The following is a 27,484-nucleotide window of genomic DNA, read 5'->3' as shown; positions in this document are numbered from 1 at the left end:
AAGAAGTTGGGGAGGAGGGCGACCCCATGGAAGACCAGCAGTTTCAACTAACCTGGACCCTGAGATCAGACACTGTGTAACCAACCAAGCAGCATGCACTGGCTGGTCTGAGGCGCTGGACATGTGAACAGCAGAGGACTGCCTGGTTGGGCCTCAGTGAGAGAAGACACATCTAACCCTTGAGAAATGTGAGGCCCCAGGGGATGGGGACGCCTGGCAGGGTGCGGGGGTGGGTGGGGACATCCTCTTGGAGATGGGGGAGAAGGAATGGGGTGAAGAACTGTTGGAGAGTAGACCGGGAGGGAGATAATGACTGAATTATAAAAATACTATTGATATTACTAATAATAAGTTTATAAGGTAAAAATGCCCTGGCAAGCTAAAGTTATTTTATTACTGAAGAAGAAAACCTGTTTTTCATTTAAACCTAGAGTTTAGTGATGTGTAGGGATATCCTGGGCTTCCACACTCTCTCCCCAGCCACCCACTGACTCGCCCAGGGAGATTTCCAGTCACAGCGCTCTCCATGCACCTAAGGGCTGGGTACAGCTGCAGATACCTGCCCGTCACACTGTATTTTATTATAGCTTTTTGCTCTTAGATATGTGACCAGTGTTCTACAGTTGCCTTCAATCGTATGTAAAATGTTACATAATTTTGTGGCCCAGGAGCAGTAGGTCGAGGTTGTGCCATGAAGCCCAGGTGCCCACGAAGCGGCATGTGAGTATGTGATGTTGCAGAACGGTGACATCGCCGAACGATGTATCAGGACACATCCCTGTCACCGGACTATAGGTTTTCCCCATAGCGGTTACCATATTCTTAGATAGTATTCCTTTATTGACCTGTTTTGATTTTTCCTCTTTAAGTGGTATCTATTGACTCTTTAACTATGGAAGAGGATCACACACACACACACACACACACACACACACACACTCACACACTCACTCACGCACACTCTCATGCACACACATGTGGATCCTCCTCATTGTTCCCCAACAATTACATCATAAATTGCATTAGATCAATATATAGAACATCCTCACTAGTGCCCTGTGACTGTTAGCCCCCTACGCGAGCTCTGTTTTAGACCATCAGTTAGTTTTCTCCTTTTGGAATGACTCTTTGTTTTCCTGGAGTTGCTCAGTTCTCTGCTAGATCTCGTTTTTTCTGACCTTAAACACTGTACCTGTCACCTACATCCAATCTTTGTTTGTTCAAAGGCTGTAGGCACTTGTTTGGACTTCATTGCGTTTTGTAACTCTCTAGCTGGAGGCCTGCAGAGTAATTTACAGAGGTCTGTAAATAGTTTGGGTTAAAGACAAGCAAGTGACTTAGCTTTGGACAAACATGAATGCCAATCCCACCATGCTTGGTCAGGACACTGACGATTTTCCTCTTATACCTTTCAGAATTGATGCTCTTTCTAAAAAATTTAGCCATAGCTCACTCATTCAGCAGAACTCTGAAGAAGGGAGCCTCCTGGATAGACACAAGTTTACCCTGAACCATTCCATACAAAGGCAGAAGCTCACAAGGAAAAATCACTGATGGATTGGTGACATGACATAAAGTCTTATAGACATCTGAACTTTAAAATAAAAACAGAGCACTAATACACAACTAAAGGACAATCGTGGGCTGGGTAAATGTTGGTAACATACAACTCAGTCAAGGTGAGGATAGATTTTCCTGAGAACCTCGGTGAGTTAAAGAAGAGACACATTTCAAGCCTCCTGAGCTAATGCTTCCCCATGAATGACCGATTCGTTCATTTACTCATGCATTCGAAAATATGTTCTGAGCACTTAGCAGGGACTGAGGGAGAAATGTTGTTCAAAAAGAAAAATGGTCCCCACCCTCATAAAGCGTCCAGTCCAGTGACATACTTAATAGTCACTCTCAAAAATATGCACCTGACACTTGTGGGCAGGAAAGACTGAAGAACAAAGGTGAACTCAACAGGGGGCAGGGACCCAAATTGGAGGAGGGTGGGGCAGGATTGCCCTGGTGGGAGAAGCTGAGGGCTGGGGAGTGAACAGCAATTATAGGAGTGTGTGTGTGTGTGTGTGTGTGTGTGTGTGAGAGAGAGAGAGAGAGAGAGAGAGAGAGAGAGAGAGAGAGAGAGAGAATGTGAGTATAAGAAGGCCAGAAGGAACTCATAGAACACAGAGAAGTGGGGAGAAGTTCAGCACATCTGGGACTAGTGAATGAGAAGAGTCTGGAAGTGAGCTGGGCTGTGAGGGACGCTCAGCCATTTGAAAGGTGGATTTTAATAAAATAAAAAGCAGTGGATATTGTGCTAAGATTCCTAGTTGAAGGGTGGGGAAGACGACTGGAAAAGGGCAAACTTCACATTTTGGATGATGGCTTTGGCCAGGTTAGAGGTTATGATGGCTACAGAGGACTCAGCTTGAGAGGAAGGGGAATGGACAGACAGCATTCCTCAGGCCTGTGCAGTGGAGTAGGCCACAGCAGTAACTACTGATATGTGACGGAGCTCATGGGTCTTAAGGAAGGCCCATCAAGACAGGTAAGACCATCAAGACAAGCCCCATGACAGTTCTGTAGACAGGCAGCAATCCTAGTGGGACCAGGACAAGTATTACAAAGTGTGGAGAAATGGGGATGAACCAGACCCATCGAAAGGCCAGAGCTGCAGGCAACTCATCATGGTGCAAGCTAAAGAGGGAACACAGAGGGTCAGGGTGGAGGGCGTGAAGATGGCTGTGAGGGTGCAGCCTGCCCCACCCCAGGCTCCTCCTGACTGTTCAAGGCGCTCCATCACTCTGAGGGGAGGGGCCCTACCCTGCATTTATCTTTCTATCTTAAAAAGAGCACATAGGCTTGTGCCCTGCTGTGAACACTTGCAAATTCAACTTGGTTTTCTTCTGTGAAAGCTGGAAGGGACAGGTTGAGCTGAATCTTCTGCTCCCACCCTGGGAACAGGCAGCAGTGGAAACAGGGCTCAGTGGGAGATGAGCCTGCTTGGGTCAGGGTCTCAGGTGGGAGAAAAGTGAGCAGGGACGGCAGAATCTGGTTTCACTGGGCAGAGCTTCACCTGTGTGTGTGTGTGTGTGTGTATGTGTGTGTGTGTGTGCGCGTGCGCTCATGTGAGAGTGTGTGCATGCAACTGTGTGTTTGTGAGTTTGTATTTGTTGAATTTCTGTGTGTGGGTGTATGTGAGTGAGCACACATATGTGTGTGTGTTTGTTTGTGAATTTGTGTGTGCATATGTGTGTGTGTGTGTGTTTGCCTCATTTGTCTGTAAATCTTTGGAAGTTGAATCCACCCAGTTGGACAGTTGACCTATGCATGCTCTGGTTGTGTGTGTGTGTGTGTGTGTGTGTGTGTGTGTGTGTGTGTGTGTGAGAGAGAGAGAGAGAGAGAGAGAGAGAGAGAGAGAGGCACAATTTCCATGGCATGCATGAGAGGTAGAAGTCAGAAGACAAGTTTATGGAGTTGGTTTTTGGGGGATCTTATTTCATTCATCAGGATTGCCTGGATTTCTCTTTACAAAAGTTAGAAACCCATACCTGGACAACAGGGTCACAGGACTTGGGGTCTGCCTGAAAAGCTGCTCCACTGGGCTGTCAATGTCTGGGCTTCTGAGATCCCTTCTCTGAAGCCATGTTGTCTGCCAACTTTTTGGCAAGTTTCAACCAGGCCAACCCTGAAGGAACAGGTGAAGGTGGCCATCGCCCTGAAAGGAGTCCTCACCATCAGTCAGGGGAGGAGGAGGAGATGTCAGGATTAAGAACTTCCAGGAGAGGCCTGGCTGTCAGTTACCTAATGCAGACCTGTCTTAGTGCTAGGCTATCGGTGAGAGGGGAGTGAAGGAAGTTTGGGAGAGGCTGAGGGGAAGTTGAGGGAAGTGCCAGGCATATCATCATCTGCTTTGACCATAGCTGACTCGCTCTTTGGGGATCACATCAACCACAGAGATGGGCTCTGGGACTATTATGTTCTAAAAGCGCTCTCTCTCTCTCTCTCTCTCTCTCTCTCTCTCTCTCTCTCTCTCTCTCTCTCTCTCACACACACACACACACACACACAATGCCCCAGATCGACACCAGGTCATTCCTCAGTTTCCTCAGATTGAGAATCCCAGCTCCCTCTGGCCTCCTCCTAGAGCCTTGGGCCCAGCAGCTTCATTTATAAGCCATGGTCTCAGAATGTCTGTCAGGATTTGTGGTCAGACAGCTTTGTGGGCAAATGATTCCAATATTAATGTTTGAAAAGCTACACTAGAAACTTAAACTTGTCACATGTCTAACCAGATGGTATGGCCCAGGAGAGAGGGCTCTCAACCTTGGCACTGCTGACATTTAAGACCAGATAGTTCTGTGTCCTGGGCCTTGTCTTAGGCTCCGAGGGGTTATTTAGTGGCATCCTTGGCCACTACCTACAGGATGTCCATGGCACCCTTGGTTAGAATGGTCAACAGATGCTTCCAGATATTTCCTGATGCTCCTGAAGAGAGAAGGAAGACCTGCTGTTGATGGAAAGCCACTGAACTCAAATATTTAAAAGAAGTTTGGTTCGGGTGGGGAAATGGCTTAAATGGGAAAGTTCTTCTTGTTATTCAAATACTGAGATCTGAGTTCAGATCCCTAACACCAAGAACAAAGCCAGCCACACAAAGTGGTACGTGCGTGCGCGCGCGTGTGTGTGTGTGTGTGTGTGTGTGTGTGCGCGCACGCGCGCGCGCGCTGCGGGTGGGGCAAAGAGCTAGATCTCTGATCAGCCAGTCTGGCCCAATCAGGGACCTCCAGGTTCAGAGAGAGAGAGACCCTGCCTCAAAGATTAAGGTGGAGAGAGACGATGCCAGCTGAAGGTGGCCATTCAGGTGCATACTTGTGCATACACATGAACACACACATGCACACGCACGCACGCGTGCACACACACACACACACAGAGTTTGGGATTTCACAGACAGGTCCCTTTGCTGAAGCATTGGTCTCTTTCCAGACCAGCAAGATTTTACAGAACTATATATACATATATACATATACATACATATGTATGTATATATATATATTCATTTTGTAACATGAGCACATAAGTCATGGAAAATATCCAGTACCCAAACTCAGCCAGAGAAGGAGGAAGAAATGGCTGAAATTAACTTTAATAATAAACTTCTTTAACCCACTGTTAAGTGTTGTCATTTCAGCAGATTATCAGTCTAAAATAATTTTTTAATGGAGCCGTTAAAAGCCTGAGTGTGCTTTTCTCTTTGGGCCAGTTATATGCCAAGAGCTCATTGGCCTCAGGTGACTAGTGGCTGTGTATCTTCAGCCAGAAGCACAGGGAAGGAAATGGCTTGCCCGGAGGGCTCTGGCCTGGCTCACCTTCCGTCATCCTTAGAAAATGTCTCTACCTCTTAGCAGAGCCAGGCAAGTCTGCTTTTTTTTTTCTTTTTTTCAGAGCTGGGGACCGAACCCAGGGCCTTGCGGTTGCTAGGCAAGCGCTCTACCACTGAGCTAAATCCCCAACCCCGCAAGTCTGCTTTTTGCTCGCTAGGCTCCCAGACTACACTACATCCCAACAACCCACAGAGGAGCCCCGATGCCACTGAACACACCGGAAAAGTCCCTCCTGCCTTCAATCTGCTAATGAAATGGAGAATCCAGAGAAGTACCAGGATCTCCACTTCCCTCCCTGTCCCTACTCCCATGTCCCATGCATCTACAAAGACCCATCTTTGTCTTCTGTGCTTAGAAAGCAGGTTGTCCCAAGCACTGGCCATCTCAAAAGGTTGGTCCATCTCTCTAAAGACAGATGTTTTCCTCTTTAGTAACACTCCTGGCCAAGAAGCTGCTGCCTGGGGGAAATGTTCTGTTTCTTTTCCTGTCTATTGCCTGGGTCCCCAGGCCACTCTGCTGGGACACAGGCTGGTGGCTCAGTCCTGGACTACAGATTCTTATCTCTTGTTTTATAGGACTTTTAGTATCTGCCCCACCCCCCACATCAGTGCTGTGCCCCGGGGACAGGGGTCTTGTTCTGGCATAAACTCCACCCCTGCCCCACCCACTGCTGGCTGTGGGGGGTTGGGGGGAGGAGAAAGCTTCTCCCAGCAGGCGGGCGTCAGACTTGACCCAGACTCTGCAAAAGCCTTGGTATTGCTAACCCCGGGAGGCTCATTTCAACTTTTATAATTTTTTTTCCCTCAAGTTGCTACCTGATTTCTTAGAACGGCAGAGCATGAGCTGTAGGGCGGTGGTGCCCACCACCTAAGCTCTTTAAATACTTATGCGATATCTGTGCCATCTCAAGTCTGATTCCCCCTCCCCCCAATCTCACTGAGCTCATGCAGACGCTCACTGTCCAGGTGTCGCGGCTCCAGAGCGCCTTCCCCACCTGGTACCGGGCAGGACAGCTCCCTGAATGTCCTCGCGTTTGCCAGGGGGAACACGCCGCCCAGTGCCTAACAATCCACAGGAAGTTGGACTTACCCCTCCTGGCCTGTCTGATCTTTGGGCTCAGCATGCTGCAGCCACCTGGCCAGACCCGCTGGGCCGATCATGCTGCCATCTGCTTCCCTTTTCTCTTCTTGGCCAGTGGCCCTTCATGCCCAGCTCCTTCGAGCCCTGGGGCCACTGGCGTCACTCCCTCCGCTCCCTCTTCTGGCTCCGGCTTGCCTTGGACTACATAAATCCTGATGCATTATTTATCCATTCCAGAATTAATTTTCATCCAAGCGGACCATTAAAGCCACAGTGATCTTCGGTGATCAATCACGGGCCAGGGCGGGGCCCGCCTGGCTATCCAGTTCGCGCACGCGGGGCTACCCATTCCTGAAGGAGGAGGCGGGGTCTCAGGCTTCGGGCCGGACTTGTGGGCGGAGCCAGCGGCAGCCCAGTGGAGATTCCAACTCTGGCTACAGGTTCCCAGGTCCTGGCTTTCACCAGCCAGCAGAAGCTACCAAGAGGGAGGAGGACACATAGCATCGTGATTTGCCGGGCCAGCACATCCTACTAAGGCCAGTGTGAGGTCGTCAGGCAAGGGAGTGGTAAGACCCCTCTAGGCCCAGCCCAAGGGGATGAGCATCTCAGCTCAGTGACTTTCTTGGAAGGAGCTGGCATTCTGGCTTTCCTCATAACTAACTAACATATCAACTAACTGATGGTTGATACCTTCCTGCTGAGGGTATCAACCACCTCCTTAGTCAGGTGACAGAACAGTGCCTGAACTGGGTTACAAAACTTAACGGAGTTGAATAACAGATCTCTGCTATGACCTGCATAATTCTAAAGGGCACGAGTCCCACCTCATCACCCTAAAAATCACTCTACAAATGCAGTCACAACAGTAGCTATGAGTTATTAGGTGTCTCCTTTGCCCCACCCCCTTACTATTGAGGAGGTGTTATTAGGCGTTCACAGGAGGAAAACGAATGTCAAATGACCAGCTAGAAGTCACTATGTTGTCTAATGGCCGGGTCGCGATCTGCACAGAGGCTGACTCTAAACTCATGATTTGTTGTTGTTGCTGCTGCTGCTGCTGCTGTTGCTGCTGCTGCTGCTGTTGCTGCTGTTGTCCTTTTTTGTTTTGTTTTGGCAGAGTCTTGCTATGTAGCCCAGGCTGGCCTTGAACTCTTGATACTTCTGCTTCACTCCCTGGAATGCTGAGTTCTAGGTGTGTCCTTTCACACCCTGGCTATAAACTTAAGCTTTTCTATGAAGCCAGTCTCTCAAAATACTCCTGTTCTGACCACTACTTGTTATTAGCTCCCACCTTGAGAGAGGTCCTCACTTTCTGCTCTGACAACCCCCTCACGCATCCTCTTGACCACAAGAAACCTCTGGTTTGGTTATTTCAACCTGTGTTATAAACATCCTGCTTTGAATGGCTCCTGTCCCCATCCCCCATGCAGCCCTTCTCAGCTTTTTCTTTTTAAAGATTTATTTCTTTTATTTATATAAGTGCTTATCTGCCTGTACACCTGCCAGAAGAGGGCATCAGAACTCACTATAGATGGTTGTGAGCCACCATGTGGTTGCTGGGAATTGAACTCAGGACCTCTGGAAGAGCAGTGAGTGCTCTAACCACTGAGCCATCTCCCTACCCCGCCCCCCCACAAGCCCCCAGATATCTTTGTGCCTCTTGTCAGTGTCCCATTGACAGTTAACCTTTTCAGCAGCTGCAGGGGAAGGAGGGATCCTAGAGGAGGAGGGGACTGAAGGTCGAGGGGCAAAACTGAAGGATGAGGTAAGTCCTACATCCATGTTAACAGGCCCACAGAGAGCAGGCAGTCTCAGTCAGCTCCAAGCCCATTCTTCAAGCCTTAGCTCACTCTTCAGATGAGGCGTCGGTATCCTGACATGGCATCCAGTCTGTCATGCCTTCCCCTCTGTCCCATGCCTTGCTGCTGCTGAACCTGGCCATAATCTAGAGAAGTTCCTCCTGCAGTCCTCTGTATGGGTCACATGAGGTCCCCGTGTGTCCCCTTTCATAGGAAGCCCCTGCTCCCACTACCTGTACCTCTGCATAGACAGTGCCCTGCCTCTGGAAACTTCCCTCACACTGCTTCAGCTCCACAGGCCTTGCTATGCTTTTAGCACATGACTGTGGAACTCTCCTGATGCTCCCAGTTGGGGGAGATGCTAATCACTTTCCCTGAGCCCTTGCACACCTTCCTAGATGGACCTTCTCCCTCTCAGCCATGAACCCCAAACTACCACATAAAAAAAGCCCTGTGTAGGATACTGTGCCCAGAGGATGGGGAGATGGCCTAGTGGGTTAAACGCCTATCATGCAAACACAAGGACAAGAGTCTGGATCAAGAGAGCCCACGTAAATCCTGGCTGGGCATGTTAGCATGCCTGTAGTTCTAGTGCTTAGAGGTAGAGATAGGGGATCCTGGGAACCAGCTAGATAGCTAGACTAGTTGGCAAGCTCTGAGTTCAAGTGAGAGAGCCTGCCTGATCAATATAGCAGTCGGAGAGTGAAGACAGCCAATGGTAACCTCAGTCATCTACACACAGGTACATACATACGTACCCACATCATGGGAACACATATACATACATGTGCACTAAACACACACACATGTGCGCACATACACAAACGTACACACACATGAAATACTATAGATGGACAGTTCAGGAACACCATCACATAGCCCCCCTCCTTTAAGGCCAAGTACAACCCAAATCAGTCTAGGATAGAGCCCACCCAGGAAGGATGAGTGGATATGGAGCTGGACAAATCACATGTTGACACCAGGGTCACAGGGCAAGTCCCGTGGCCGGTGACAGCATCTTGAGCAATCCGGAAACCATCTGTGAGTAATAGATCCTGGCTAGTGTTCCCCTGAGCCAGGCCAGCAAATGCCAGAGCCTCAGCCCAGGGCTACTCACGATTGTTTTGCTTAAGAAACCACCTCCGGGAGCTTTTCCTGTGCAGCTGCTTCCCCAGGACTCCAAGCTATTGCTCCCATTGCCTGCTTTTCTGGCCATTAGAGTCTGAGGGGCAAAACCACAGGCTCTGGGCTCCGGCTCAGACTCGGGAGGCAAATCTGAAAGGGCAGGAGCTGACGTGATTGGGACCATGGGGTCAATGGGTGGAGAGCAATGTGGCTACTCTTTCATTCCCTTGCCCCGACCGACTCCAGACTGTTCCTAGTCCTTCTGAGGCAGGATTCACAGGCAGCAGCTGGAAGGGGCTGTGGTGCTTTACTATGGCACTTGGAGTCTGGGAGTTCTCTGCCCTTGCCTTCCCCACAACCCCCACAGCCCCGGCTCTGTCTCACAGTGTGGCTCTTACCCCACCCCCAGCCCAGCATTGTGATCCCAATGGCTCTGCTCTGCCTCAGCCTCTGCACCTCTCCGGTATCATGCCAGTCAGCATGAACGCCGCTGTGGAGCAGGCCCTGAAGGGTGTGAGGGGACTGAGACGTGCGGAACTCTCCAGAAATACCTGCTAAATGCACATGTGCTGTTGGAACACCAGCTCATCAGCACAGTCGGTGAGGAGCCAGGGCGTTACCGTACATGCCGTGGCTCTCTCCCTTGGCTGCACCCTGCAGACTTTGCAGGCATCCCCTTTACTGCTGCTCTTCTTAACGAGCACGGGATGCACGCACGGGATGCACGGGGAGATTGTGACCTCTGTGCAGTCAGGGGAAGGAACCGCTGCCCTACGTCCCTGGGGCCGAGGCTACCAAGGGGACCTTTGCCTGCTGCTGTCCTGAGGGAGAGGTCTTCTTATGGAGAGATATGTGTGTCAATCATTTATCTGGCTAGGAAGAACCCCAGGCTCTAATGAGAAAGAAACCCCTTGCATATAGAGCTGCTGGTGCTGGTGCTGGTGCTGGTGGATGATCTGTTGTTCAGCGCACAGAAGGGGACTGGGGATTTAGCTCAGTGGTAGAGCCCTTACCTAGGAAGCTCAAGGCCCTGGGTTCGGTCCCCAGCTCCGAAAAAAATAACAAAAAAAAAAAAAAAAAAAAAAAAAAAAAAAAAGAGTAGCAGCCAGGAGGAGGAACTTTTCTCTAATTTTCAAAGAACCCAGATGGGCCAGGCTATCACTTCTGTCTCCCCAGCTGCCTATTCAGTGGGGTCCCAGCCAGCTAGCTGGCCTTAATCCATAAGGAAGCCGATGGCTAAATTTCCAGTAAGTTTGCAAAGCCAAAAGTTTAAGACAGACACCGTCAGGGACTGCACAATATAAACCTGTAATTGAATAAGTTGTGTTACAAAACTTACCAGTTCCTAATCTATTTAAGTCATCCATGTGGAAGTACTATGTTTTCCCATTGCCATGTGAAGGGGGCGGGTCCGATGCTAAGGTCCTGTTCCCCAATTGGTTCTTGATTTGTCAGTAAAGAAAGCCAGGGGCTAATTGTTGGGCCAAAGGTACAGGCAGGACTTCTGGGGCCCAGGAGGAAAAGGAGACGCGAAGGAGGAGAGAGGGGCCTTTCTGCCATGCTTTGGAGGAAGAAGAAAGCGGCAACCATGTGAGGGGCTAGGCGGGACCAGCCACTGAAGTTTAGGGCAAGTGGAGAGACAGATAATAAATTGGTAAGAGCATGTTTCCGGGCGGGAGACAGTAATGCCCAGCAATTGTAAAGGAACAAACTGTGTCTGTGTCTTTTACCCTCAGATTCAAGGGAAACTGGGAGGGTTGCTGGTAGTGCGGTCACCTCCGGGAGCTAAAGCCAAGCAGAGCAAAAGGGATGCTGGGTCGGGGCTGCCGGCGTGGCCGGTCCTGGAGCAAAATGTAGTAGCATAAAACTACCCCCAACAGCCATGCGAATCTTGCCAAGTTTAGCGCTATTTTTGAGGAGTATTCACAGCACGGAAATCAGGCCACACTCACCCAGAGCATAGGAATCCCCTCTCTTTTCACATCCATGCCAGAGGCCCCAGGGAGCTGCTGTAAGGTAGGGAATATACTCCTCCTGCCCAAACGGGCACATCTCTGGCCCCTTCTTTACCACCCTTACTGTGTGATCCAGTCAGTGTTGGGCCCCTGCTCTGAGTGGAGAATGCCAGGCTTCTACCTGAGTCAGTCCTCTCCTTCCCCATGGATGCTCTGTGTGCTCAGCCACCTACAGTCAAGTTAGCATATAGGTGGAGGAGTGATGTGGCTGCTCCTAGGCCTGGGGTACAGCACTCTGTCCTGTGATAGCCCATCAAGCTCATTTGCATGTTCTGGTCACTAAGGAAGAGGACACTTTAGAAGGTGGTAAGGGCCAGGCAGTCTGAGTTCCGAGCAGCTGTGTGGAGCAGAGCTCTCACCACTGGCCTGGAAACACTCCACATGGATACGAAAAGCATTAGTGCGTGCCCATCATGAGGATCGTCGTGTGGCCCCTCCTCTTGGTTACCGCAGTCATGTTCCATTGGAGCTACGGTTTCATCTGTCCTTTGCCTGTGAGAGTTTGTAATGGCCTCCAGAGTCAGCTTTTCGTTCATCAATATGACTAGAGTGGACCACTATCCCCAAGGCTCCCAGGACCTTCTTCTACAAGACCTGGGATGTGTGTGTGTGTGTGTGTGTGTGTGTGTGTGTGTGTGTGTGTGTGTGTATGTGGTGTGTGTGTATGTGTATGTGTGGTATGTGTGTGTGGTGTGTTGGTGTGTGTGTATGTGTGTGTGGTGTGTTGGTGTGTGTGTGTGTGTGTGTATGTGGTGTGTGTGTATGTGTATGTGTGGTATGTGTGTGTGGTGTGTTGGTGTGTGTGTATGTGTGTGTGGTGTGTTGGTGTGTGTGTGGTGCAGTGTGTGTGTTCTCAAGAGAGAGAGAGAGAGAGAGAGAGAGAGAGAGAGAGAGAGAGAGACCAGAGACAGACAGAGACAGAGACAGAGAGACTGGAAATTAACCGTGAACTCTTGCTGACTCTCTTCTATAATTGAAATACCAAATTCACACAAGTCATCAGCCTAGACTAATGCACTCTGCCAAGTCTGGCTTGACCTTAGTAAGGACAGCATTACATGGTTCCTGCCCCTGGGACAGGGCCAGCAGGTGTGGGCCTGTTGATGGCTGCTGTTTGGTATAAGGTTGGTTTGAATAATAATGTATATATTCCTTTGAGGAAGGTCCTCCCTGTTAACACTAATGACTTCTTGATAATCAGAGGCAGCACAAGTCTGGGAGGCTAATGTCTCAGCAAAATGGTAAATGCTGGGACCTTCAGGACAGCCCTTAAGGCTATGGAAAAGAACTCTAAAGTCATGGGTTCAAAAATATATAATTTCTCAAAAAAAAGTGAGGATGCAATATGAATTATGAAGAACAAAAGCAGCTGCACTGTGAGGCAATTTGTCAGAAAGATACTAAGGAGATAAAGAGATTTAGGGAGTGATGGCCTCAGGAGATCCCACCCAGCTAAATTTGTTTGTTCATGCTTACAAAGGCATGAGTTTAGATTATCCTGGGACAGAGCAAGGTTAGGCCCAGGTGTGGTAGAAATGGTAATTTCAGGATGGGGTCCCACCAACTAGTTTATCGTCTCTGTTTAACAGAGGCAGGCAGATCTCTGAATTCTTTTGAAATAGTAAAAGAAAATGTGGGCTAGAGAGATGGCTCAGTGGTTAAGAGCACTGACTGCTCTTCCTGAGGTCCTGAGTTCAAATCCCAGCAACCACATGGTGGCTCACAACCATCTGAAGTGAGATCTGATGCCCTCTTCTGGTGTGTCTGAAGACAGCGACAGTGTACTCATATACATGAAATAAATAAATCTTTTTTAAAAAAAAAAAGAAAGAAAATGTGCTTGCTGTCTCCTAGATTTAAGGGGCTGGGGTCACAGGATGCTGATTCATAGGATAATCAAAAGGAAACCTGGAATAAATGACAGGACTGATAAAATAAAAGATTGGGCTTATGATCTGCAAGAGATAAGCTATCTAGAGAATTTTTTAGAATAAAAGGAGAGAACTGCTTGGAGAACTGTCTTGAGAAGATGAGAGGGGGGGGGGAGACAGAGACAGAGACAGAAAGAGACAGAGAGAGAGGTCTGGAGATCTCCAGAAAAAGCAGAACATAGAACAATCTAGAAATCTGTCTCGAGTAGAGCATAGGTTTTCAGCTTGGACGCATGATTTGACTTCAAGTTGTTTGTTTTGCTACTCCCAGACACCCTTTCCTCAGAACCTCTCTTCAAGCCTAAGCTGATCCTGGGCAGCACTTTTTCTAGATCTTTAAATTGCAAAATTGTGTGGGATCCATCACAGGTGAACTTTTGTGCTACTTTGGAGGCCATGCTTTGCTGGTACTGTGGGTTTACCCTCCATCTGTGTCACCACCAGGAGGGTGGACGCTGTAAGAGTCTACTCCAGAGGGGCAGGCCTTTCTCCCTGCCCACTCTCTCTGACTACACTCCTGTCATTATCGATCTTTTAATTAGTGTTCTTCCTGCTGTCTTCCATAGTCAGCCCCCTTGGAAGGAGTCTTAGATTCCCACTTTCCGTGGAATGGTCTTGTTATCCATTTGAGAATAATGATACAGAATCTAAAGTCACACATTGAAAAACCACCCAAGTATACCAGACTGGGTCAAGAGGGAGAAGCTCAGAGCTGGGAGGCTTATTTACAAAGCCCCTCAGTTACACTGATATTCATTGTCAGCTTGGAATTACCTAGGAGACATGTGGCTGTGTTTCCTGAGAGGAAAAACTGAGGGAAGAGGATGGACTCTGAGAATGGGCTACGCTGTCTCATGAGCTTGGGACTGCAGACTGAATAAGAAGAGAAAAGGGAGGACACAGACATGTGCTGGCTTTCATCTCTCTGTGCTACCCAATCTGCCCAGATGTAAGCAGGCTGCCTCTTAGCATCATGGCTTCTCTGGCACAATGGACTGAATCTTCAAACTCTGAGTCAAAGTAAACCCTTCCTCCCTTAAGTTGCCTTTCTTTGGGTACCTTTGTCCCAGTGTCGAGAAGTTGTAACTGATACAACTTGACTTGTATCCTGGCGAGACCTGTCTCCTCTCCAGGAGAGGAGCTTTGGTACATCAATCTAATTAAGACACATTAGCTTGTCAACATCTCCACAGCAGCCTCTCTGCCTGCTGGGAGTTCCAGGGAGCTGTGTGACTGGATAGGTCTGGCTTTGGGCAGAGAGTGTCAGGCCTGTGTTCCACAGCCTTGTGTTGTCATTATGAAGTCTTCCTCAAGAAGGATATGACTTTGGTTGCTACCACTTTCCATGGTCGTTGGCTGGGAACATCCCAAGAAGAGAAAAGCACAGAGTTGGCTGGAAACCTGAGTGTGGTCATTTGAATGAGAATGGACTCTGTAGGCTCATGTGTTTATACTGGTCCTTGGGAGAAGAGTTTGGGAAGGGTTAGGAGATGTGGCTTTGTTAAGGGACTTTGTGTTACTACTGGGTGGTAAGGGTAGAGTTTGGAGGTTTCAAAACCCACTGTCCTTCCTAGATAGCTCTCTCTGGCCTCCTACTTGGGGATAAAGATGCAATCTCTCAACTACGGCTCAGCACCATGCTTGCCTGTCTGCCATCTTTCCCACCATGACGGTCATGGACTCACCGTCTAAAGCTGTAAGTCCCCAGTAACTTTCCTGTAAGTCATCTTCGTCACACTGTCTCTTTACAGCAACAAAAAGGTAACTAAGAGGCTCAGCCCAAGAGAACAAATAGATGATGGCTGTCAGTTCATCCCACTCCGGCTTCCAGGTAACAAGTTCTTTCTTGAAGGATGTTCTGAGTAGAGCTCACGTGGGTCACTTTTAAACTTCTGTAAATGTCAAGTTCAATACTTGATACTGCTCATCTGAGAGTCTTTGTTTAAACTGGACAAGTACCTGGGACTCCGTTGTACTGAGTGACTTTCAGATTAAAAATAAATCCATCCAATTGCAAATTTGGTGAGTTTTTTTTCCAGTGAGTTTCTCAGAGGAGAAGTTTCTGTCAGTGCATGTGTGGGTCTGGACCTCTAAGGGAGGTGGAGAGGGAGTGACTGGTCTCCTAGGAAACTTATGGCTGGCCCTCACTACTGGTCAGGAAGAGTCCTCAGCTTCTGTCAGTCGGGGGCTGAGAGGAAGGAAGGACACGTGGTCTCTTTACCAGATCAAAGTGTTCCTGGTCATGGGACAAGGATTCACCAAGAGTCCAAGTAGCTATGGTCACTCCTGAAGCAGTGTGTGACAGAGAGAGGGAGGGATGCTACCATGGACTGCCCGGAAGCTAAGAGTAGCCCTTGATCTCACAGGGGTCAAGTGAGGGTCTGAAGTGACTTCTCCCTGAAGGTCAAAGGTTATGTTTGAGAAAATAAAGATTGACTGTTCTGGTCAGTTTTGCATTGTTGCCTAACAAGCTTGGTCCCTGGTGCAAACACCTGCCCCTGAGGAGAGACAGTGCCCTGAGCAAAAGGCAAGAGTGGATTGTCTCAATGCCCCTCTCTCTGTTCACTCCTCTCCCTCAAACCCCTTTCTCCCTACTCACATCTTCCAAGAGGAAGGCCCTCACCTAGACATCTGTCTGCTTCCACTCATTTCCTAGCCTTTGACCACTCCTTGCTGGTTCCTTTCTCAAGGCTACAGACAGCCCCATCTTTTGCTGTTTGGGTTAGAACTTGGTTGCTGCTGGACAGTATCCAGTCCATCCATGAAACTCCCCATATCTTTCTTTGGAAGTCATAAAGAACTGATCTGCTTGGCCCTCAGTAGGCAGTCAGATATGGTTATATTGACTCAGGCCCAGCTAACCTAAACAGAGTCAGATTTATAGCCTAAGCAGGGACAGTGTTCTGCAGTGACAACAGCACCCTGCAGTGTGAGGAGATGTCCTGCAAAAGGGTCCTGGCTGTCTGCCAACCTGTGCTGCTAGCATGTAGGTCCTCCACAACCCCCACCACTTCTGACCAATTTCCAAGCTTGTTTCAACTCCCAAGGAGTCTTGTAAACTTCCAATACACTCCCTCTTCTTCTGCCTTAACTGTTTTGATTGCCTTCTTGTTAGAACCGAAACCTACGTCCATCTTCCTCCTCAGTCCAAGCTTGCCTGTTCCTCATCTCTCTGACCTTGTTATCGTCAGAAACCAACACAGACACACAGTCTCCCCTTGTTCATTCTCGAACTGAAGTCATTTCCTTCCCTATTTTCCTGGTTGTGCCACCAACTTCATCTCGGTCTGGAAGCCACAGGCCATCTTTCCAGACCTGACCTCTCAAGCCCTCCATTCTGTTTCCTTATAAGACTCTTGTTGGTCAGCACTGACCGTGGACCAGCGGGACACCTCCAGGAGAGGTCCTCGTACCAAGTGACTTTCTTCACAGTCTATATTTTATCCTGATCCATTTCAAAACCCAACAGGGACTTAGCTTTTTTGCCTCTGCCAGGGTCAAGCACTCACAAATTGCTTTCCTTCAGCTGGGAACTGGTAGGATCCTCAGTCAACGGCCAGTATTCTCCAAGGCATGGTTTGTACTCAATTATGTAATCTCTGTGACCACTGATGTGTGACTAAATGGCTTACTTGCAGATCATTAATGAGCAGCTACCTAACAAATCCTCTGAGCACCCATCTTGACAACAAAACAGGCAGCATAGACTTATAGCATGGTAACTTCACAGCTTCAGCCTTACTCAAGCCCAGCACTGGTCTGCATGGTTTCCAACCATTTCCCCATCTGCCCTCATTTCCTGGATCATTAGAGGAGCAAAAGAAGCAACTTTGGCCAAGTGTCCTTCTTGCTAGTCCTTAGAACCAGACCAGTCTCATAGAGTCCCATCCATGGGATGTGGTCTTGACACACAGAGGGACATTAGGTGGAGAGTTGAGAAGAGACTTAGATATAAGGATGACATTCAGAGGAGAGTCTTGGCTGGGGCTGTAACTGTGACAGACCACCAAGAAGAACATGTAAGGTCAAAGAAACTCAGAGCAGACGTGGGCAGCTCTGCATCTACAGACCATCAGAGGAAGGGGTGGTTGGCTAAAAGCCCTAACAGTGTAGTCAGTGAAGCAGGAGAACCCAAATGGGAGCCGCAACAAGGAGTGCTTTCCTGTGTGGCTCACTGTTGGTGTGCCAAGGAAAGGCCAGTGTGGGGTTGGACAGTGTGCAGAGAATCTGTCCTGGAATTCTCTGTATGAGCAAAGAAGACCAGAATTTGCCGTTACCTGTAAATTCCGATCCTGGCCATGTTATGATCTTTCTACCCCCTAAACGGTCTCATGGAAAAGAAGACAAGACATGGAGACTTCCAATGAAAAAAACGATGGTTAGAATATATAAAATGAGTATTTAAAAATAAGCAGTTGGAGGTGGGTTATGGGGGGTGGTGTGTGAGATGAAACTACGTGGTGTCCACGCAGAAAGTGCCATTTTCTACAACAAGTATATGCCAATTAAGGGGTTGGGGATTTAGCTCAGTGGTAGAGCGCTTGCCTAGCAAGCACAAGGCCCTGGATTCGGTCCCCAGCTCCGAAAAAAAGAAAAGGAAAAAAAAAGTATACACCAATTAGGAAATAAGGAGTAAATGAATGGATACCTGGGAAATGAAGTGACGGAGGAATTTCATTTAAGAAGAAACGTCTTCTCTCTGACACCAGCAACACCAGTAACAACAGAAGCCCCCAAGAGCTGGCAGGGCTGCATGTTAGGACTTTAAAAATTAATGAGGAACCATTGGCAGTTCTTAGCTGCTGGGAGATCAAGGGTCAGTTCACTTATGGAAAGTGGCCCCTGATAAATCTACCATGCTCTAGTGGTAGGCCACACCTCCACTAGATATTTGGGCAGCAAAAATTGGCCTTGATGGGGAAAGGAAAGTTGGGTGAGAATGGAGTATGTGGTGGGTATGGGAGGAGTTGGGGGATTGAAGTGAGGAAATATGATCAAAACTTATATGAAATCCTTTAATATAAATACATATACATACATATACATATATACATATGCACATATACATATATATATAGCTTGCATGGACTGTGGGAATCCCTTAATTAGAACCCTGAGCTAGAGATCAGTGGGCACAGCTTTTTGACACTTGGCCCACCCCCCTTCAAGGCCTGTTCCAATTTTCTAGGTCAGGGAAAACTCCTGGAAACCTTACATGCTAGCATCCTCGCGCGCTGTAGGGAGTGATGGCTCTGCTGGGGCCTTGTCTTGAGCTCACTAACCCAGGACTCTCCCACTGCTTAGCAGGGAGCAGGGGTTCCCTCTGAAAACCCTCAGAGACAAACATTTTGGTTACTGGGGCTTCAGACAGCAGATAACAGAACAAAAACTAACCCAAGACAAAACTCTGGAGAAAAGGATTGGGGGTGAGATGTTTGGAGAGAAGACAAAGTCAAACATATGTAAACCTTGGTATGTTTCCCTCATTGTAACCAAAATGCCCAGTAGAAGCAACTTAAGGAATAAAGGTTTATTTTTGGCTCCCAGTTTCAGAGTGATTTCAGTCTGTCATGGAGAAGGCATGACTGTGGGAACACGAGACAGTGAGGTTCACATGAAGGCAACCCATAAGCAGAGCCCTGGATGGACACCAGGGTATAATTTCAAACCAACCTACTCTCCCTTGCCAGACTCTACACCCTATGGCCTTAAGAAAGGATTGCAAGTTGGGGAACAAACACTCAAAAGAAGCCTGCGGAGAACACCTCAGATACAAACCATGGCAACATGCTGAGGAAGCCCTGAGCTGTCACCTCCCTGTGGCCGTCAGACTCTGCTCAGCGTAAGTTCTGGAGCAGAGCTGTCGGCTGTGGGGCAGAGTGCGGAAGGCAGGAACCGAGACACCATTAAGACCAGGAGAATTTCCATTTAGTGTTTGAAATCTCTGTTCAATTAGCAATTAGCCCTTGAGCGAATGACATAAACGTCAGCGGCCACATGTGTCTCTGTGATCAGGTTGTTCAGGGATGTCCCTCTTACAATAAATCCACACAGTCTTGAGTAAGCACCAAAGTGGTTCAGAAAATCCACAAGCCCAGTGAGCAGGAGCAATGAGGAGCATCCACAAACCCAGAAAGGAAAGGAAAGTCCGAGTCCCGGACTTGTCACAGGGAGATGGTGACTCCAGCCCAGCACAGGTGGCATCGTGCTGTGGGTGTGGATGGCAACACCAGACTTTGTCAGCATGTCTGTGGGCAGAGGAAGGCTCTCTGATGCGTTCCTCAGACTCTGTCCACCGCCTCAGCGAGAGGGTCAACATCCCTCTCTCTGTCACTGCTCTCCATCTTTCCAACCAAGGCTGCAGTTCCTATCCCAGCGTGGCACTCACACAGGCAAGATGACTCGGCTGAGGGTACAGGGTGGGTGAGCAAGAGGGTGGGAGTGGTTTAGATAAGATATGATCAGAGACCCGTCTAAAGCAAGATGGGGGAATGGGAATGTAGTTTATGGTACAGTAGTCTGAAGCACGCCCAGGTCAGGGGGTTCCTGAGAGCCTTAGGGACAGAAAGTCTGGAAGTTGAATGCCAGAAGACTATCCATGCCTTATTAAAATTTGGTCCAGGCCAGAAATACCAGTGCCATGTATGTTTTATGTATGAATGAATGTATGTATGAATGTGTGTATGTATGTATGTATGTATGTATGTATGTATGTATGTATAGATGTATATATGTGTGTATGTATATATGTGTGTATTAAACAATTCATTTTTATGTGCATTGGTATTCTGCCTGCATGTACATCTGTTTGTTGGAGTCTCTGGAACTGAAGTTGTGAATTGCCATCTGGGTGCTGGGAATTGAACCCTGGTCTTCTAGAAGAACAGCCAGTGCTCTTAACTGCTAAGCCATCTCTCCAGCCCCTAAATTTTTATTTTATTAAAAATTTAAATGAAAAGAAGAGGAAGATTTATTCAACGTGCTCATTCTGAGAGGAGGAAAAGATAAAGAGGTCTAGCGAGCCCTCCTATCCATTTTGGAGATGCTGACAAGTGCGTGGTTCAAATTTCAACAGACGGCAAAAGCCAACCTCATTTTTAAAAGAACAGAAGCTTTTGAGCAGGGGTGGCTACTCGCAAACTATGTCCCAGGGACCTGAATCAGGGACCTCCTGCAAGGTGACAGACACTATTTGGTGACATCTGAGGACTGTCTGGGTCCTGTTTGGCCCCTGGCAATGTGGTTGGCATTCCCCCTTTCTGCACTCCGCTATCTTTGGATGGATGCTCCAATGTCCTCCAGGGTGAGGCTGTTACTCTCTCATCCAGCAAGGGACACAGAAGTCTGGGGTATTGCAAGGCAGAAGCAGGGGTGGCTAACAGCAGCTTTGAGTGGATGTGTTTGTGTGTCCAGGACCCCCACTGGATCCCTTAGAAAAAAATATTGTATCATAATAATTATGAATTAAATGGACAATTGCGGCATCTCAGGCCAGGTCTCTGGGGTCCAAGTCTGACTCCACCTCTCTCCCTTCCTAGGATTTGGAAGTAAGGGCCTGTCCTTAAGAAATATGGGCCAGGGGTTGGGGATTTAGCTCAGTGGTAGAGCGCTTGCCTAGGAAGCGCAAGGCCCTGGGTTCGGTCCCCAGCTCCGGAAAAAAGAACCAAAAAAAAAAAAAAAAAAAAAAAAAAAGAAATATGGGCCATAAACCAAGCTCCTGCTAACAGGTCAACAGTCAGCCACTGCCAGTGTCCCCAGGCACACAGCCCTTAAGAGGAAGCCAGCACAGCAAGTCCCTGGGACTCGCTAGCTCTCACACTACTCAGAGGAAGTCACAGTGATCACAAAATGTCACTTCTTGGAACTATTAGTGGTTAGGGTGGCTTTTCTCTCTCTCCAGTGAAACGAGATTCTTTTTTTTAACTGTTAGGCCATGTGAGTAGCTCTCGGTTACTCATCATGCATGAGTCAGTACTGACATCCAACACCCGCCTGGACCCTGGTGAGCATAGCTGGACCCTGTCCATGCCCCTGTTCCTTCTTTAAGATGGGGATCTGAATACCACCTGGCAGGGTTGTGAGGATTAACGGAAAGGAGCCTCACCGGTCATTTCCCAGGCAATGAGTGTTCTGACAGGAGTGACTCGAGAGGAGTCTTTATACTTGATCCCCACTGTGACTCTCATTGGAAGCTGAATGATAGGAGAGGGGGCTCCTTTGCTTCTCAAAGGCTCCTGAGTCTTTTAAACATTTTTTACTTTGTTTATTCCTCTGTGTGTGTGTGTGTGTGTGTGTGTGTGTGTGTGTGTGTGTGTGTGTGTGTGTGTTATGTACAATTTCCATGGCATGCATGAGAGGTGGAGGTCAGAAGACAAGTTTGTGGAGTTGGTTTTCCACCTTTATTTGAGTTTGGGGGGGACCTTATTTCAGTCATCAGGATTGCGTGTCCCGGCATCCAAGTCTCTGTTAATGCGGCGATTCTGGGAGAGTGGGGTCAGGTTGCCAGATGAACCGTCTAGGTGACTAGTTGAGGGGTGGGGTGGGGCTGGAGATCAATTTAACCTCCACGGTGAGTGGTCTGATCTGGTTGGTCACAACTATGACGTGAGTATAGAGTCCCCTGATGAAAGTTTCTTCAGGGAGCATTCAGGTTGGCTAAACATGGAGATTCTGGGTACCTGGCATATCTCAAGGAGGTGTGGCGTCCCTACCCTTCTCCCTCAGCCCTTGCTCTATTCTCTCTATGATTGGGTTGTCCAGGGATGTACCTATTATAATAAATCATACATTTTTTAATTTCGTGAGTGATCCCAATGAGTTATTGAAGCTGAGAGGGGTGGAAGGAAACCTTGACTAAGGAGCAGGGAGGACAGAAGCATAGGTGGCCTGGGCACCTTGTGAACGGGCTCCAGAAGTCACAGTGGTTCTGTGAGTCTGAGTCTAGTTTACAGTCTCATAGGTTGTGTGCTCGCCCTGGATAGTTCAGCTCCATAACTGAACTGAATTGTTATCCGATATCTTTACTGATATTGGAGAATGCTGAGAATGCTGTCTTTGGACAGCTGTCATCCTTCAAAGAAGCCAGCTCTTGAGGAAGGGGCCAGGGACCACAGCAGGGTTTGGAGTATGCGATGCTGTGCGGGGACCAGGGACTCAGAAATGTGGAGAGCTGGATACAGAGGAGTAGCAAAGGCACCCACTACAGCAGCTCGAGTCTCTTAACAAGAGCTTAATTCTGCATTCCAGTGTCCTCTGATATGCCAAAGGTCACACGGTAACTTCTGATCTAGTAATTGTAAGCACACGTGCGAGCTGTGGGTGGGGCTGGGTACTGTTGTTCCTGTCTACAGTGTGAACGGCCAAGGCGGTATTTGGGGCATCATCGAGGCTACCAGCTCCATTGATTAGCTAAAGGTAAGCCCGAGCACGAGGTTGGCTTATCCTAGAAGAAGGAAGAAGGGGCCTCTTGTCCTTCATAAAAGGCTTGTTTGGATTGGGGTGCTGGTCCTGTATGTGAATTACCTGGAGACTCAGCCTGAGGGAAAGGATGGGCACAGTACTCTGGAGCAGAGGAAGGGGACAGTGGCCGCGGCTGGACTTTGGTACTTCTCTCTTCCTTGCAAGGGCACGCAGACTACCCTTGAGCATCCCGGGACAGCAGATCCTAGTTATCCTTAGGCTCAGGACACTCCTGCTGTCCAGAGACATATGATGTGGCCAGGCGCCCACCGGGCCTGGATGGTCATGTCCGCCCTTAACAAATGTCACAATCGTTTAAAAATTTCTTACATGCCACACAGTAGGAACCACCATCCTGCATTACGCACGTAACAGACTCCCTTGTGACTTCAATATTATACAGGAAAATGAGGCCCCAAAGGGTGTGTGCGATATGTGAAAAGTCAGGGCTGGGAGGTGGCTAGGCTGGCCTCTCAGACCCAGCCTGCCAGTTTGAGCAACGCTAGGTGGCTGTCTCTACCAAGAGGACCAGGCCTTCAGCCCCACAACACTGACCTAACTCTATGCGGAAACATCCTCTCCTGGGAGTTTCTCACTTAAGCTATACCCTTTCCTGAAGGAGTCAGCATCAATGGCTGGTCTTCGTGAGGCTAGAGAGCTCTCCCCATCTTGCCCAACACAGGATAGCCACAATAAGCCCACCTAGCCCCAGAGATGAAAGTGGCCAACTGAGCCTACTGTGCGCCTGGGTTTCCATCCAACACCTCCCTGACCACGGCGCCCAGCCCCCTGCTATGTCCACCTCAGTTCACTTCCAAGGCCCAGGCTTCCGAGAGCCTGCAGGCTCTGTGAGCAGCAGGTACCACTGGAAAATGGGCACAGTGACAGACACAACGCACAGGGCTTAAGCTGGCTGCTCAGCTCAGCCTACCACCGTTTGATTGCATTTCTACTCAAAGAGGAGAAACGCTCTTCCTCAGAGTCCTCAGGAGATGGAAGCAGCTATTTCTGCCTCCCGGCAAGGGAATTTGCCGTGCTCGGCCCTCCCCTCCGCTGCCTGAATTCTTTCTAGAACCTTGACACAACTGGCAGACAGCATGCCAGGATCCGGGTGAGCTCCCTGGTTCTGAGTTTCCACCATTCCACTGTTTTTTTTTTTTTTTTAAGCTGCAAAAGGACTTGGGAGATGGTCAGGCTGGGGGCATCACTTAGCTCCTAAAGTGCTTGGCTTAAAAATATGTGGACCTGGGTTTTACTCCCAGAATCCAGGTAAAAAGCTGGGATGGTGGTGTGTGCTGGGAGGTGGAGACAGGCAGACCCTTGGGGCTCTCAAAAAAAAGTGGCTTCTGAGGACAGAGACTGGAGGTTGTTCTGTACACGGAGCAAACCACACACACACACACACACACACACACACACACACACACACACACACACACTAGCTCCCAGTCAGAGATTAACTGTGGTGTTTTATTATCAGAAGGGAACTCCTATGAATATTCGGGGCTTATCCCAAGCCCTCTGTAAGCTCTGTAGGGGACGGTCTAGTATGGCATTCTCTCCTTCCCACCTAAGGGGCAGCATAAGGTGACGGAGTAGCCATTGCTGAGCTGACTGAATGGGGCAGATGCAGAGGGCAGAGAACAGAGGCCATGGCTAGCTGTGGTTTTCGTTTCTCCACCCACCACAGGGGTGTTGTTTCCCCAGCTGTTCCCCAGGGCAGGAACAGGAGTGACCACAGGAAGCTGGCTCTCTGAAAAAGCTGCTGACTCAGCCCCCTTGGTTCCCTGGAGGGCAGTTTGTCTGGCACCGCATCTGTCTAGACATTTGCTTGAGGGTTCTGCCAGCATTGTTTCTTGGGCACAGGTTCTTCGTAGCCCTTCAGAGCTGAGACAAACAAGGGTGCTGATCTGAGTTCCCTTCAAGCTCGCGGGATACAACCTCAAGTTTCAGTGCCTCGGAGTGTGGCTGCTGGAGACTGGGTTCTCACAGCGGTGGCTAAGTTACAGGAGGTCATACAGTGGCTCTAGTCCAATTTGGAGCCACCATCGGTGGCTTTCTAAGAGGAGTCCTTATGAGAGGTGTCCTTCTAGGAGGAGCATGTAAGAACACAGCCATAGACAGGGCGATGACCACAAGGAGCATGGGAGACGGGAACCTGAAGGCAAAGAGGGGTGCTCCGAAGCTAACAACCCTGCCTTCACTTCCAGCTTCCAGCTTCTGGAACCGTGGGGAAGTGAGTTTCTCCTTAAGCTGGCCAGGCACACCGCTCTACCTCTCTCTTACCCCCTTTTGTGAGCAGTGGTCTTCCAGGCGCAGGAAAGGTTTCCCAGGGTGGGCTTCGGGGACGGGCTACCTTGAGATAAGTCACTTCACCTGCTCCTGGACCCCTCTCTGCTCACTGTTTTCTCCATCTTTGTCACCAGACCAGGGTCCCTCTGAGCCCTTCCATGCGTCAGGGGGCTTCCGGTTCACCCGGTGTCCTACACTGGGTGACAGGAAGATTCCTGGGTTGGGTAGGTGGTAGTTTCGGCAAAGCGTTAATTGTTTATTGTCATGCCTTTCGCTAGCTCTGGCTTCAGCCGTGGTTAGAGTTCCCTGTTGGGTGAGCTGGGTGCTGGCTACCAGTTTCAGGCTCCTTCTGAGCCAGGCAAATGAGTTCAGTACACTGGGGAGCCATGTCTCTTCCACTGAAGGCTCTCAAGCCTTCTCCAGAGTCTCTGCTAGGAGGCTGCTGGTACAGAAATGGTCTCCCCCACACCCCAGTCGCAGCCTCCCTTTCTTCTGGTCATTCTCCAGCCACAGCTCTGCTTCCTGGCTGGTCTCCCCAGTATTCCACCTGGCCCTTGGCCCTTGTTTAGGATGTATTTTTGGGGGGACCCACACTTACATGCAGTTTCTCTGTTTCCTGTCTGGGGATTTGTTTCCTCACCTGCAAAGTGGAAGGACTGCCCACTCTGGGCCATGTTTGCCTGCTGAGCTGAGCTTGACTCAGGACGAGACGAACTCCTAGCTATTATCAATTTTAGTTTGGTCGAAGCATTAGAAGGAGAAATGAGGGAAAGGGGGGAACAAGTCTACCGTCTGACTCATCTCTTACCAAGAGAACATCTGGAGCTGAGTGGCTGATAACAGTGCTTTTCCCTCCCCACTCCCCACACAGCCCCACCACTTGCCAGCGACTTCTATGGAGAGCCACCAGGGGCTGGGGAGACAGCTAAGTTAGCAAGCGTTTGTTGCACCTAACTTTGACTCTCAGCACTAATGTCAGACAAAAAAAAATGCTGTAATATGGTGACTTGAGCTTGGTAGAGAGCAGGATCCCAGGACTGAGTACGAGGTCCCAGTGAGAGACCTTATTTCAAAAAACAAACCTGGAACTGTTCCCAGGGAATGACAAGTGAGGTTGACACACTCTGCCCCCAACCCCACCCTAGCCAATTCACCTTAACAGCATACAATAGCAGCTGAGCCCATCTTCTGCCCTTACTCTGCTCTCTATGTGCTATTACGAGGTGTCTCTAGCATGTGCGCGCGTGTGTATGTGTGTGTATGTGTGTGTGAGTGTGTGTGTATGTGTGTTGTGCTGTGTGTGTTTGAATGTGTGTGTGTGTGTGTGTGCATGTGTGTGTGAGTATGTGTGTGTGATTGTGTATGTGTGTTGTGGTGTGTGTGTGTGTTTGAATGTGTGTATGTGTATGTGTGTGAATGTGTGTGTGTGAGTGTTATGTATGTTTGAATGTGTGTGTGTATGTGTGTGAGTGTGTGTGTATGTGTGTGTGTGTGAGTGTGTATATGTGTTGTGGTGTGTGTATGTGTGTTGTGGTGTGTGTGTGTATGTGTGTGTGTGTGTGTGTGTGTGTGTGTGTGTGTGCGTGTTTGCTTGCCATCATTATGAAGGATGCTGGCTTCTGCAAGATGATCTTACATCAAACTAACCTTTCCACTGCCCAGCCAGAAGCCCCAGATGCCTCCTCAGTAGCTCTCTGGTTGCATACAGGTCAGTGCTCTGCTCTGCAGTTTTTTCATTCCCAGCATTTTTATTCTATTTCAGGGCTTCAGCAAGATCACCTGACCTCATTTGCCTCCCCCCCCCCCCCCCCATGCTGTTCATTCATTCAAAGTCACACATTCACTCAACGGTAATTAAATGTATAATGTGTCAGGTATAACTGTGGTGATCATTCATTATGCAAAGAGCTCCAACAACCCCTTCTTCCCCCCTTCCTTAGTCAAAGTGATGTTTGTATGAGCACCTGTGGGGTAGCAACAAAGTGAGAGGACAGAGCCTTCATCCTGAGAGGAGAGCAGACTCCGGGGAAACCTGAACCACAGAGGTAGAAGGCAAGACTCCCAGCTACAACTGGGAGATGCGACTCTAAAGATAAACAAAACTGACAAACACAACTGCTTTCAAACCCCAGGAGTTAACCAAGTGTGTGAACACCATCAGAAAATGCTGTTCGGGGGGCTCTAGAGATGGCTCGGTGGTTAAGAGCACTGGCTGCTCTTCCAGAGGACCTGGGCTCAATTCTCAGAGCCCATGGGACAGTTCAAAACTCTAAGTCCTGTTCCTGGGCATGCCACCCTCATGCAGACATATGAGCAGTCAAAATCTAATGTACATAAAAAATAAAAAATAATTTAAAAAGAAAATACTATTAATTGAAATAACTGCCGAACTTTTGAGAAAGATCAAT

General features: G+C 48.9%; 1 protein-coding gene across 6 annotated transcripts in view; it reads right to left on the bottom strand.

Annotated features, from left to right (window-relative positions):
- Positions 1-27,484, bottom strand: part of Arhgap22 (Rho GTPase activating protein 22) — a 157,500-nt gene that overhangs the window by 117,759 nt on the left and 12,257 nt on the right. The window contains 1 exon segment of one of the 6 annotated variants that reach the window (NM_001436724.1): positions 6,465-6,808. In NM_001436724.1, coding sequence (NP_001423653.1) covers positions 6,465-6,498 — 34 coding nt within the window. In that variant the 5' untranslated portion in view covers positions 6,499-6,808. 6 annotated transcript variants of the gene reach the window in all.

This window comes from Rattus norvegicus, chromosome 16 (assembly GCF_021556685.1).
Source record: "Rattus norvegicus strain SHRSP/BbbUtx chromosome 16, alternate assembly SHRSP_T2T, whole genome shotgun sequence".
Lineage (NCBI taxonomy): Eukaryota > Metazoa > Chordata > Mammalia > Rodentia > Muridae > Rattus > Rattus norvegicus.
Note: the sequence above shows the minus strand (reverse complement) of the source record. Positions and strands in the feature narration are given on the sequence as shown.